The sequence below is a fragment of the Neospora caninum genome, chromosome XII, assembly GCF_000208865.1.
Source record: "Neospora caninum Liverpool complete genome, chromosome XII".
Lineage (NCBI taxonomy): Eukaryota > Apicomplexa > Conoidasida > Eucoccidiorida > Sarcocystidae > Neospora > Neospora caninum.
In genome coordinates this window covers 4,238,188-4,250,892 of record NC_018398.1, presented here as the reverse complement: position 1 = coordinate 4,250,892, position 12,705 = coordinate 4,238,188, and the positions used below count along the sequence as shown (strand labels likewise).

The window sequence follows — 12,705 nt, the reverse complement described above, 5'->3', positions numbered from 1 at the left end:
ATGTCGAGGCCACACTACCCCCCCCATAGGGGACGGCTTCCCGCGGGTCCAGCGCCTCACCAAGGTTTCCTGGTGCAGGTGTCTGGTTCGGCCGTCTCTACAGATGTCGGATTTCTGGTCCCATCTGTCCACGATGGCATGTACTCTCACCACCCGCACTTTGTCCAGGGGCATTCTCCGACACATCTTTCGCCGCACCCTCCTGCCAGTCTCCCTCCAGAAAACGTCAGTTTCCTTCCTTCTCAAACTGGCGGGGTGTACGTCCCGCCGCTCGCGGGTGAGTTGGCCCGCACACCTCACCGTCTCCCCCCTCCTGGCGAAGGCGCCCGGCCCCTCGACCGAGAACGCAGTTACCCTCCAGAAAAGAGTGCCCGTCCAAGTGACCAAGGCAGACTTCTGCCTCCCCATGTGGCGGCGCTTCCCCCAGCTCACCGGCCGTCTCACCCGTTCCCACCAGGGCTCCTGCCTTTCCGTTCCTCTTCAGGCTGGGAAGGGGTCGACGCCCCGGTGCCTGAGCGCAGGGCGCAGAAACGCAGCAACTCTCCGGTCGCCCCTTCGGCGTCCTCGCATCGTCACACTGCAGGTGAGAACGCGGACTGGAACTCGTCTCGGTCGACAGCGACGCAGCGGCTCCAACGTTCTCTCTCCTCTTCTCGAGGCTGCGAACTGCCTGACAGAAGAGACCGAGAACGCGAAGGCTCTCCGCGTCGGTTGCCCGGCTCGGCGGACCCGAGTCTTGGCAGGGAAGAGAGCTACCACATAACGGACGCTGCGCGGGAGACCTCGCTCGACCGGGAAAGACGTGGCGTCAGCCACATAGAAGGCCCGCCCCGAAGGGCGCGAGGCTTCGCTGAGGAAGCGCGGAGCCGAGAGGGCCGTGGCGAGTCCTCTCTTTCGCGAGAGCGACCGGACGAGGGCAGAAGTCAAGCACATTCCCGGGGCGGGATGCTGGCGTACGGGGAGTCGCATGCATTTCATGGGAGAGAAGACGATCGGTATCAGTCGTCTGCCAGCCTTCCCTCGTCTGCGCAGCGGGGCCAGGACGCCCCGAGAGGCCGCCCTGCGAACGCTGCTGCGACTGCGAGTTTCCCGCGCCCTGCCTTCCCACCCAATCACAATCGCGCGCCGGCAGCTGTGCACCCGCCTGTGTCCGAGCCGGCATCGGCTCTCCCCCCGTCGTCACCCCCTGCGTCGTCTCTGCCTCAGTCAGCGCCGAACGCATCGAGCCGTTACGGTGTACGTCCACCAGACCACGCGGGCGCTCCGCCTCCGTCTCCACTCCCACCGGCGTTTCGTGCATCTGCGTCTTCTCTCCCCGCGCATGCCTCCGCGGGCGTCCCGCCTGGCTCTGACGCAGCCGCAGTGGCGGAGAGAGTGAGGCAGGAAGGACAGCCCGGGCACCCACGGCGGAGCGGAGACAGGTGTGCGGCCGTCGGCGGGAGACCGCAGAGAGAGGCGAGCGGCAGTGTCGCTTCGCAGCAAAGCACAGCGGACGAACCTGGGTACAGATCCTCCACGCTCCAAGGGCGGCGGCTGCCGTCACCCCCGCGGGGAACTAAACAAGCTCGGATTCCAGCGTCCGCCGAACCTCCGCATTCTCACTCGCGCTTTCCTTCCGCCGATCGGGAGAGTCGATCCAGATCGGGAAATCAGCGAAGACCGGCGCGAGAGGAGGACAGGAGTCACCGGCCCTACCGTGGAGGCGAAGGCCGAGGAGAAGGAATGCAGAGAGTGGCTGAAGTGGGACGAGGGAGACAGGAGGAGGCAGGCGCTCTGCAGGAGCGCCGCCCGTCGCTCTCGCGTGCAACGTGGCAGTCTCGTGACCAGGAAAACAAAAACGCCTCCGTTTCGTATCCTCCCGCCGCAGCGCGCCAATCGTACCGACCAGATGGGCCGAGAGTGTCCGGTTGCACGAGAGATGAGGGCAGCTCTGCTCCAGCGCTGTCTGTCCCCACGGTCGGGCCGGCTGTCTCCTCGTCTCCCGCCGCTCTTTCGAGTTCCTTCCCTGCGAAGAAGCTCCGAACTGCTCTTTTCTTTCCTCCTCTCCTTTCCTCGCCCCTGGACTACCTGCAAGCGAGTGCAAACTGCGGCGTCTCCTCCCCCCACGAGGTACCTTTTCTCGCGGGCACGTCGCCGTGTTCGGCCCCCACGCCGCTTCGCAGTCTGCGACCCGAGCAGCACAAGCTGTCTCTGACGTTCATGCTCTTGCGGCCTCTCCCAGATCCGCTGTCGCACACCCTCGAGCAGCACAGGGCGCACTACATGGTGGCGGACGCCTCGGCGTCTGCCGTCCTGGTTCTGCCCCTGACGTTTCTGAGGCGGGAGTGCGCAGGCGAGCCGGACGGCGCAGCCGCGAGCGGTGGCGAGGCGGCGGGTGAGCGAGACAAGGCCGACTCCGCGGTCTCCGATGAAGAAAAAGAGGGCCTCATCCGCGCGGTCAAAGGGAAGCTCCAGCCCGGAGATGTCATCCACATGACCGGCGCGCTCACGAGCTGGTCAGCGAAAGGCGAAATGGTAAGGGGAAGGTGCGTGCCGTAAACGTGGGAGGGCAAACGGCTACCGGCAGCAGCACGAATGTTTTGCAGGCGAAAGATACAAAGTAGTGGCGCGTGTGAAGAAGAGCTGGAGGGCGAGAACGCAGTGCCGCGAGAGAGCCGAGCGAGGCATACTGAGTGGGCGTGGATCCGGTGTACAGACACAGCTAGGGGTCGTCGTAGCCGTGTTCAGAAGCAGGTGATGCTCCGGGGACACGAGATCGCGCACGTGTCACTCGCGAAGAAAAGGTTAAAAGGCACTGGGCGGTGACGCGCTTGAAGGCGACGTCCAAGGGAAAGCGTGCAGACCAGCGCGAGCGCTCATCCCACGTGGACGTAAAAAGAGAACCACCATGCGCTGGCCACTCCACAGCTTGCGTCCCGCTTTAGGAGATAGAGGAGAGTATCAGCGTGTGCGTAGGTTTTGGACAGTCCGAACTATCTGTTCTGGTCGTAGTTGGATAGGTCGAACGTCCGGCAGTCGATAGATGCAGTCCTGAGCAAACAGCGTTGGAGACCAGCCGAGGGCTGTACGCGGAGGCTGTACCACTGGATGGATGTTTTTTGGCCGCGCACCACACAACTCTGCCGGTTTAGCCAGCGACATCGGCGCGTGCGCGAAAAAGCTTGTCTTCCGGTTACAGAGCCGCTGATGGAAAACCTTTAGAGTGAATGAGCTACGAGTCGATGGAAGGAACTGAGAATATCTCCGCATTTTGTCACCACTCAAGACAGTTCTGCCTGGAGTTGCTCAGATCGCTCCTGCATGTGTTTTGAGGAAACAATCGACATTCAGTCATCTCTACTGCGCACAAAGGTATTGTTGAGCAGAAGTCATTTTTGTTCGCGGCGCATCTTAATCGCCTCCGCGGGAGCGTTGAATGTATGCGTTTCACCATCTTGATGCGGCAAGAGTTACCACATGCCTCACTGTACGGACTCGAGCATTCTTGAGAGGGTTGTTGCCTCCGGTGTTCAGGTGATTACTGTTCCAGTGCGTAAAGGCTACCGAGCTGGACGGCAAGGACGCCAAGAAGGCGATGACAGCTACGTCACGGAAGGATCCTTGAAGGTTGTGGGACGGTTTTCCTTCCCTTTCGTCACAGAGCCTGATATGAGCTGTATGTTCACTGCCGTTGCTCCCCAGAAAGGGGAGCGTTGGGCACGAGGAGGCGGCCAGATGGCTCCAGAGTTCGCTGCTTTAGCACTCAAGGGGAAGGAGAAAGAAGAATTGAGCCGCGAAATCGGTTTGGCAGCGGTGGGTGCCTCCATTCCGTGCGAAAGTCTCAGTTTTCCCGTTGTAGATCCGTTAGCCTGTCTCGGCCCGCCCCCGCCTTTTTTTGTGCTTCTCTCTCGATAGTAAACAACTGTGGCGTCGGGGAAACGTTATCCAGAGAGCGCGTTTTTTCTCGACTTTCCGGTTCACAAGACATTCTCTCACCGCTTTGAGCCCTCTGGGCGTGTGTGCCAGTTTCACTCGTTAAAGCAAGACGCAACAGGACAGGGGAACCCTCTTCCCACAGACTGTCACTTCGTCACGCTCTGTTTATTCTGTGGGAATCTTGGAAATGGGAGTTAGTACTCAGAAGACCGGAAGTCTGGTGCGGACTAAATACCGCCCGGAGGCTTGGCAACCTAGTAGCCCCAAAAATCCGTCGCTGGGGCGGGTATTGAAACCCGCTGTCTGCAATCCCAGTCGTGCCGTATCTTCTGTTTTCACCACACACTGTTTTCACCCAGACGAAGAGTTAGGTATTCCCTGTCTACGCAAACGTTAATCACTGCAATCGAATCAGTAGTCTGCTGCTTTCCTGCGATGCGAAGCCAAGGACTGCGGGCTTTTTACACTAGAAACAAGGAACTTGCCGAACTAGGATACAGGTGTGCTCGTACACATTGAATTCGGCGGCAGAAAAAAAGTAGGTAGGCGATTCGGGCCGTTCCTCCCCCCTTCCGGTGTTGCGCTCTCTTCGTGCCGACGAAAGGTCGGACGAGACCGTGGAACTCTGTTTCGGAGCGACGACTGACAGACTGTTGACACAGGCAGTCTACTACTCGGGAATCCCGCCGCAAAGTGTTGGGAGAAGACAGCGAGTCTGTACCTCCTGTCGAACTCCAAAGACCTCACTCCGCACCAGAAAAGGCACCTCCAGGCCGGCGCGTGCGTATTGTCTGCGCAAATGGAATCTCGGAAGTACCAGGACTACCAGAACAAAGCTAGTCGAGACGTTTGCTTCTCCAGTGTATGCAGATCGTCGGTCGCCTGACGCTCCTTCGCGGCGCATGGAGCAAAACAGACGGCGCAGCGTTTTCAATGGGCATCGCCTGAAACCTGAAGCTGCTGCGGCTCGGGTTTCCATCTCCTTTGGACACGCATCGGCGGAGGCATCCGCCGACACTGCCGATGCATCTCGAAGTCAGATTTTCTGGCACGCCGGAGATAATCCTGTGTGCCACGAAGACGACTTCACAGGTGTTGATATATGCAGCACACATCACCTCAGAATGTGTAGGATGTGCTGTTCCCGCTGTGCAGCCGTCTATTGCACTCTAGGCTTTCCGAGGCACGTGGTCTCCGGAGCTGAGAAAAGATAGTTGGGCACGCGACACTCCTGTGCTCTTGCCTTGTGGAGAGTGCGTTTTCTGGATTCCAGAAGCACGGAGATAGCGCCGTTCTCTCGCACAGTTTCTGCATCCTTGCGCTGCTGCTAGCACGCGTGTGACCGTTTGTGCCTCCGGTTAAAGGCGATGTGCCTCCCGCCGAGCAGCCTTTCACCCGACGTTGGTGCGTGTCGTGGTCGCCCCCCGCTCGGTCTTTCGCATCCGAATTGCATTTCGGAACAGAGTCCGCCTCTCAGAGAACCTCAGCAGCTTCAGGGTTTCCTCTTTTGCCACCGTGGCAAGAGTGCTTCTAACGCGGGTGTCTTGGCTGTGACGCAAGCTACGAGGACGTTTTCCACATCTTACGCTGGCCGCTAACAAAAAGAAGCTCTCGCATTCTCAGCGAACGATTTGTCTTTCCCGGTCAGTCACCGCCTCCGGACGGGGGGCGGGGCCGCGGCCACGAAGTTGCCGGATACTCGTCGCAGATACGCTTGCAATTGGGGAACCACTTGTCGCCAAGAGACAAAACGCGCTGTTCTTCGCGTCTACCCTCAGCTGTCTAACAGTTCGAAAGCTATACAGAGACTGCTCCTCGCTCTCCTGGCGTTGCGCCGACCCCGCGCAACGCCCGAGCGCGGCGTGACTGTGGCAAGACAGATCGTATTGCTTGCTGAGGATGCGCGGCGAGTGGATGGGCTGACTGTGCTCATCCGCGCGTCCACGGCAGGCACGCGCTGCGCCGCACCAGTGCTTGCAAATGAATTCATCTAGCTTTCTCGAATGCAAAGCTTTCTGTGAGGTCCCAACCCCGAATTCGAGATCTCTTTTCACCCCCATGCACTGGAGAAAGGGAAATTCCCAGGTCTGTGAGTACACAAAAGCAAGACAGCGGTCGTGCCGCGAACGCGAGTTTTGCAGAAGCCAAGACCCGTTTCTCGGATGCGCTGAAACAGCGCAGCCCCCCAGAAGCGAAGACGCTCGTCGAGCGGCTTTGTGCAACGCGGACCGTGCTGTCTTGCAAAACAATCGAGAGAACCGGTTTGCTTGAGAGGTTTTTCGCAGCCGAAGAGACGAAATTCTTTTCACGCTCAACTTCCCGCGTGATCTCCAAAAGTCACCTCGGCCCCCGTGGACGAGGCCGGGGTAGAGGAGGCGCCCTCAACCTCCTGAAGAGTGACGGAGTCAGCTGGCACGCCGCGCGCGGTCTCTCGTGTATTCGGTCCTAAGGAAATCGCAAAGTCTTGGAAACCGGCTCCTTCGTTTCTCTCTGAGGATCGAGCCTGTTCGCGCCTCTTTTTTGGGCGAAAGAAATTGGTCTCTCTGAAACCCACAACGCGGGCCCCGCTGGCGGAACACAACCGACTGTCTCTCGACTCCCCCGGATACATCTGGTGCGCGCCGCCAGGGAGATCCCCGCGGAAAAACCGGCACATTTCAGATCTGTTGTAAACAGTGTACAAAAACTCGCTGGATCCTTTTCCTGCGCTCCTTCCTCACTCTTTCCATCTGTGGCCATGGCCTCTCCGACCGCCGGCAGCCCCGGCGTCCACTCCCCTCCGCGGCACGGGGTTTCCGACAGGCTCTTGGCGACGAGCTCGCCTCAAGGCAGAGCCGCGCGGCCAAGTGTCTCCGAACTCCGCACAGGCAAGCTTGTCGATGAGTCCAAGACGGCAAGGCCTTCCAAAGGTTCACCTCTAGTATGGCGAGCGAAACCGCTCGCTCCCTCGCCGTCTGTCGAGGCTCTCGGCTTCGACGAACCGTCCTTGCCATCGAACATGGCCATGGTCCAGCAGAACTTCGACGCAGACCAAGTCTCCTTCGACTCCGCCGACTGCAGGAACGCCGTGCCTTCGTCCGAGTACGACGCCGCTCAGGGTGAAGACGAGTCCGAAGGCGGAACGGAATTCGAAGAGCAGCAAACGCGTGCGCAGACCAATGCAACCTCTGATTTGGATTATTGCTACAGTGTGAACCGCCTGAAGTCAACGGGGTCAGACCAGGTTTTGTCCCCCGGTCTTTCTGGAGAGTTGCACTCAGCTGGCGACGCGAGGACTTGCGGCAGCTTGAGCGTCGCCACGGAGCCAGCGGCGAACGAAAGTCCAGAGGCGGCAGCGTACGCAGGCGCAACGCTGCTCACCGCGCCTCTGTGCCCCGTCGCAGACGAGGCAAACTTCCCCCAGAGCAACGGGAGCGAGTCGAGCTTGCACAGCCACACGAGTCGACTTTCTGAGGAGGTCCTCGCACAGCTCAACCAGAAACAGAAGTCGATCTCGTCGAGCAGCAGTCGGGCGCAGCTTCTCCTCGGCCAACGCGCCGAAGGGCCAATCTCCCAGCTGGAACACGACGGGGCGTCAGTCTTGCACTACTTGACCGAACTCGGGCAGACGTTCGGGGGGCCGAGTCTAGAGGAGTTGATGAAATTCCAAGCGGAGCTGTCGCCACGCCAAGATGACGACGAAATCAGTTTCGAGCTCTCCCAAGACTCCGAAAGCGAGAGGGCCGTTTCGCCGGTCAACGAAGCCAACGTCTGTATCGGACCGAGTGACGACCGAGGCCCCATCAACCTCCCGACCGAGTTCGCATCCGCGAGCGGTTTTTGGGACAGAAACGCAACTGAAATGCATCCCGTGACTTCAAACAGCCCGACCCCTGTTCCAGCAGTGCCTCACAGCCAACCCTCAGACGGTGCACACCCTTCCCCCGCCGTCACCCCCTCCCGACCATCCCCCGCTGCCGTCACCCCCTCCCGACCATCCCCCGCTGCCGTCACCCCCTCCCGACCATCTTCCGCTGCCGTCGCCGCCTCCCGCCCTTCCCCCGCTGCCGTCGCCGCCTCCCGACCATCCCCCGCTGCCGTCGCCGCCTCCCGACCATCCCCCGCTGCCGCCGCCGTCGCTCCGCGCTTGCTGAAGAAGCCTGCGCCGAAAGCGAAGCAGCCCGCGCCGGCGAAAGAAACAGGTCCATCTCGGCCACGCGGTCGCTGTCCACCTGCCGCGAAACCTGTACCCTCGCATGCAGTCGCCTCCGCACTAGGAGTGTCTCGCAACGCGCGGACTGTCTCCACGGCCCCAGCTCACCAAGCGAAGAGCGCAGGTCCACAAGCTCTGTCGAGCGCCTCCGCTGTGCAGGAAAGGAAGAGCCCTCGTCTTCCAGCGCACGGCGGCGCACCGGGGGGAAACGCAAAGCCCGCTGTGCCGTCGCGTCACTCGTGCTCGCCCGCGATTTTTAACCGCGTGTCAGCCGCGCAGCTGATCAAGCAAATCAGCGGAGCCGCTGCGGGAGGCACCGCGTCCCCGCGTCGCGGCCCTTCCTGGACCGAACTGCCGCCTGCCGCGCGGGCGCAAATCATCGCCATTCTCCAGCAGCAGCGCATCATCCTGACCAGTCGCGCCCAAATCCGAAAGGCGGTCGAAGCCATTCGGCGCGCGTGCGGCGGGAAGTCCCCTCAACGATCTTCCTCGGGATCCTCGGCCGCGACCAGTCGTCAGAGCTCGCGGGCCGCCAGCCGCGGCGCCGCAGCTGGCCGGAAAGTTGTTCCGATAAGCGCATCCACATCGGGGAATCCTGCGGCTGCGCCCCGTTCCCCTGCGCACCGCCACCACCCGAGCACGCCTCGTCGCTCTTCGGTAGGGTCGCGCAGCCGAAACCGCGTTGCCTCTGCCCAGACTGGACGCCCTCAAAACAACCGCCACTTGCGGCGCAGCCTGTCTGAGAACCACACGAGCCTTCGCGCAGCAGCGAGTGCACCGCGTCCTCTCGCGACTCGCGCTCGCGGATCGCTCGGCGCGCTGGCGCCAGGCCGCACCCGGAGCAGCAGCCGACTGCTGTGTCCCCACGGCCTTCGCTACAAGAGCCTGTGTGCCTTTTGCGGCCACCCGGACCGTCTGCGGGACACGATCGCGAACAGGGGATTCGCTCAGCCCACCGTGGCGAGTCGGATGCAGGCGACAGACGCCAAGAAACCCGGTTCCGCCGCTGGGAGGCGAGGCACGCCGCTCAAGGCGAACGCGAGCCGCGCGAAACTCTGGACCGCCGGAGGCGTGAGCAGCCACGCCGCGACCGCCGGCGCAGGTGCGCTGGGCGGGGTCGCGCCGGGAACCGTCAGCCAGGGAAGCCGCTTCAGCGTTGGAAGCTCTTGGACTTCGACCGGTTCCATGAGTCGTGCGAGCACGGGAAGCAAGGCCCTCGACTGCAGCGTGGATATGCTCGACAGCCGTTCTCTCGGGGCGGCCCGCGGGCGCAGTCGGAGTGCCCGTCCTCTGCCGCAGCATGCAAACCGCCAGAAGGGGACGCACGAGCTTCCTTCGGTGTTTGCGCGCCTGTGGGAAAGCGCCATGGAGAAGCAGCGCGCGCGATCGCAAGACCCGCCTCTCGCCGGCAGCACACGCTCCCACGCTCCGCGACTCTCCCTGGCGGCTTCAACTGGATCCCAGAACTCCGCTGCCTCGCGCAGGCGCCTCAGCGAGAAAAACGCAAAGGGAAGCTCCGCGACTCCTCGGCACGCCGCTGGAAATCCTTGCGGCGAAAGCGGCTCGGGAACCGAGAGCGCGGGGCGACGGGCACAGGCGCTGGGCCCCTCAGGGACCAACCTCGACGCGGGCGCCGCCGCGACACAGGCTGCTTCTGCACAGGAGAAAAACCATCCGGCCTGGGTCGTGTCCGCCGCCGGCGCAGACCATGGAGCCGGAATGCAGCGAGCGCTTCTTGTGGCAACGGTACGCACGCAAAGGCAGTCAGAGTTCTGCATGATGGCACAGACTGCCAACCTCGGCGCGCGGAAGGCGTCGTTCTTCCCGCTCGCGGTATTAGACGTGTGCCGTGTGTGCGCAGTTTCTTTTGCAATCCATTGGGGATGTGTGTGCGAAGCGTATTCTTCGCGACGCCGGACGGATGGAGCGCATCTGATGCGTGCTTTTTTGGTCGACACGTTTTGTGTGTTTGCAGTCCTCCTGCCTTGTGCAATCTCTGTGTGTGTGTGCGTGTGTGGATTCCGTCCCGCTTTTTTGTGATGTGTATTCCCAGCCGGCATCCTACCTCTGCCCAGAGCACCTCCAACCGACCCCGTCTCCACCCACCGTTCCCTTGTGGCAAGCCGCTCAGTCTTACGTTCCCCACATGGCGCAAGCGGGGCAGTTTCCTTCCCACGTCCAGAACCTCGACTACGGCTTCGAGCCTGCAACTTACCCCGCCCCGCGTGCTTCTATGCCTCCGCCGTTGCAGGGGAATCCGAACAATCCTGTTTGTATCGCCAATCACCACGCGGTGCCGAACATTCCTGGGCAGCCAGGCTTCCCCTCTGGCCCGCCCTCCGGCGCGCAGTTCGGTCTCTATCCCAACATGGGCTCCAGTGCCGTGCCCTACGTGATGTCTCCGATGCCGCCCGCACAGTCTCCGAATCCTGCCCCGGTCGGAAATGCATCTGCCACGTTCAACCCTCTGTACCAGGCGCCATTTCCGGCTTCTGCCATGTCCCCAGCGCAGCAGCCGAGTCGGGGGCCTGTCGGCAAGTCGCAGTTCGTGTCGTTGCCGCACTCCCCTATGCCTGGCGCCAGCCTGTCTCCCGCCTCGTATTCCGCTCCGCACGGCGCCCCACCTGCGAGTGAGAGTGTAGACGCGGGAGACGAGAGACAGCTGAACGAAGGCAGGGAAGCCAGCACGCCTATTGTCGGCCATATGCACCACCCGTCCGGCCTGGTGCCGTCTGCGTCGTCTGAACAGAGCACACGAAACAGGGAAAGCGGAAAGATCGAAGGGGATCACGAAGCGGCGCACGTCGACTCCCGAAGGAAAAGAGACCCCGCGGCGGGGTTGTCCTCGTTCTGCATCAGCAACCTCCACATTGCGTCGCGCCCCATTCCTCGCGTCGTCGCTGCAAAGCGCCCTGTGGATGTATCCAGCAAAAAGGAGGCGGTGCATGCGCACGAAGCGAGCGCCCCACGCGCCAAGAACGGAAAGGCTTCTGTCAGTCGCCCCGAACACCCAGACAAGAAGAAACCGACGGGGGGAAGTCCTCTAAAACCGATGCAGAGTAAAGGCGGAGCGTCAAAAGCTGACGGACACGCAGGCGCTGCGTCGGGGCCCGTGAAGTCCCCGCAGCGAAAGCTGAGTTTGCCAGAGATTGCGCCCGGAGGCGTCGACGCCAGTCGAGGGCAAAACCTAAGAGAGATGTCTCGCCAAGAGTTGTGGCAAGACGCGTGGCAACGCCAGGTCGCGCAGTGGCAGCAACACCAAGCTCATCCCTCAGGCGCGGGCGGGGAATCTGTGAGCGCCGTGCCGCACACTCCTGTTCCTGCACATCCAAGTGCATCGTCTGTCAACGCTGGCCCCTCCTCCACGCCGATCCCGTCTCCAAAGGAGAGTGTTCCTCAGCCCAACGGCGCAGGCGGTGTTGAACAGCAGTCCGGCTACCCCGGCCTCCCACATGCGTTCTCTTTCTCCTCTTGCCCTCCCCTGCCGGTTTCTTCACCTTGCGGCAATGGTTCGCTGGTGTATGTGAACTCCCCTCCGAGTCCTGTCCAGTTGGAATCTGCTGCGTCTGCTGTCCCCACTCCTGCGCCTTCCTCCTTGCAGGCGGGTTCTGAGCAGGAGTCCGGAAAAGACTCGGCCGCCTGGGGATGGCCAGAGGCAGCAGAAGCGCTTGCCATTTCCATCGCTGAAGAGAACGGCGTCTATCGCGAGGGTGACGAAGCGCATGAGCCTGCGCGAGGCGCACCGCCCGTTGGGTCGTTGTCGCGGTTCGCTCGTCGTGCCGCCTTCCCGTGGTCCCCTGTAGCGCCCACGGAGAAGGCAGCATCGCCGGTGACGCAGGCTATTCCAGCTACGAAGCCGGGGGCGTTCCTTGCTTCTGGACTCCACAAAGACGCTCAAGGCCAGTCCTCCGGTGCGATGCGGGCTGGTGCGAACTGCGCAACGAGCGGAGCGATGCTTTTCAGAATGGGAGGGACTGAAGACGGTGTCAAGGCCGTCGACTGGCAGCACTCCAACGTCTTTGTCTGTGGCCCGTCGGCTCTGTCGGATTTTCACGCCGTGCCAGGACTGCACAGAACTCTCCTGGGCCAGCCCCCGTTCGTGCGCACCAAGCCGCAAAAAGCGCAGGGATCGGGGGTCATGACTCCGCGAGCGAGAGGGGCGATGACGAATCAGAGAATGGTTGGAACTTCGACTGCTGCATGGAGCTCCGCTGCCGATACTCGCGGCTTCGCGTTTCAGTGTTGACCGGTCTCTTGAAGACGTGAGGGTTGGGGGGAACGGGGCAAGAAGTTGTCCATATTGGCCACGTTTAAATCAAAACTGGTGAAACTCACCCAGGGATTGGCTGAGACGAAAAACATATTCTCAATAAACCCTTTAGGGAAATAGGCCAGGTTTTCACCGTAACACGCCACATCTTGCGAATATATGTGTAGAAACTGCCGGAAATCGTCGTGGTATTCACTCCAGAGCGATGAAAACGTTTCAGTTTGCTCATGGAAAACGGTGTAACAAGGGTGAACACTATCCCATATCACCAGCTCACCGTCTTTCATTGCCATACGGAACTCCGGATGAGCATTCATCAGGCGGGCAA

General features: G+C 61.5%; 2 protein-coding genes across 2 annotated transcripts; both read left to right on the top strand.

Moving 5' to 3' along the window:
- NCLIV_065620 (conserved hypothetical protein) lies at nucleotides 1-3,894 on the top strand (the record flags this gene model as incomplete). Its single annotated transcript, XM_003886113.1, has 2 exons — nucleotides 1-2,514; nucleotides 3,514-3,894. 2 exons carry the CDS (start codon nucleotides 1-3, stop codon nucleotides 3,892-3,894), a joined length of 2,895 nt encoding a protein of 964 aa, XP_003886162.1.
- A 2,758-nt stretch (nucleotides 3,895-6,652) lies between these two features.
- Nucleotides 6,653-12,353, top strand: NCLIV_065610 (Proteophosphoglycan 5, related; the record flags this gene model as incomplete). The annotated part of the gene is made up of 2 exons (XM_003886112.1): nucleotides 6,653-9,853; nucleotides 10,161-12,353. 2 exons carry the CDS (start codon nucleotides 6,653-6,655, stop codon nucleotides 12,351-12,353), a joined length of 5,394 nt encoding a protein of 1,797 aa, XP_003886161.1.
- Between the last annotated feature and the right edge of the window lie 352 nt (nucleotides 12,354-12,705).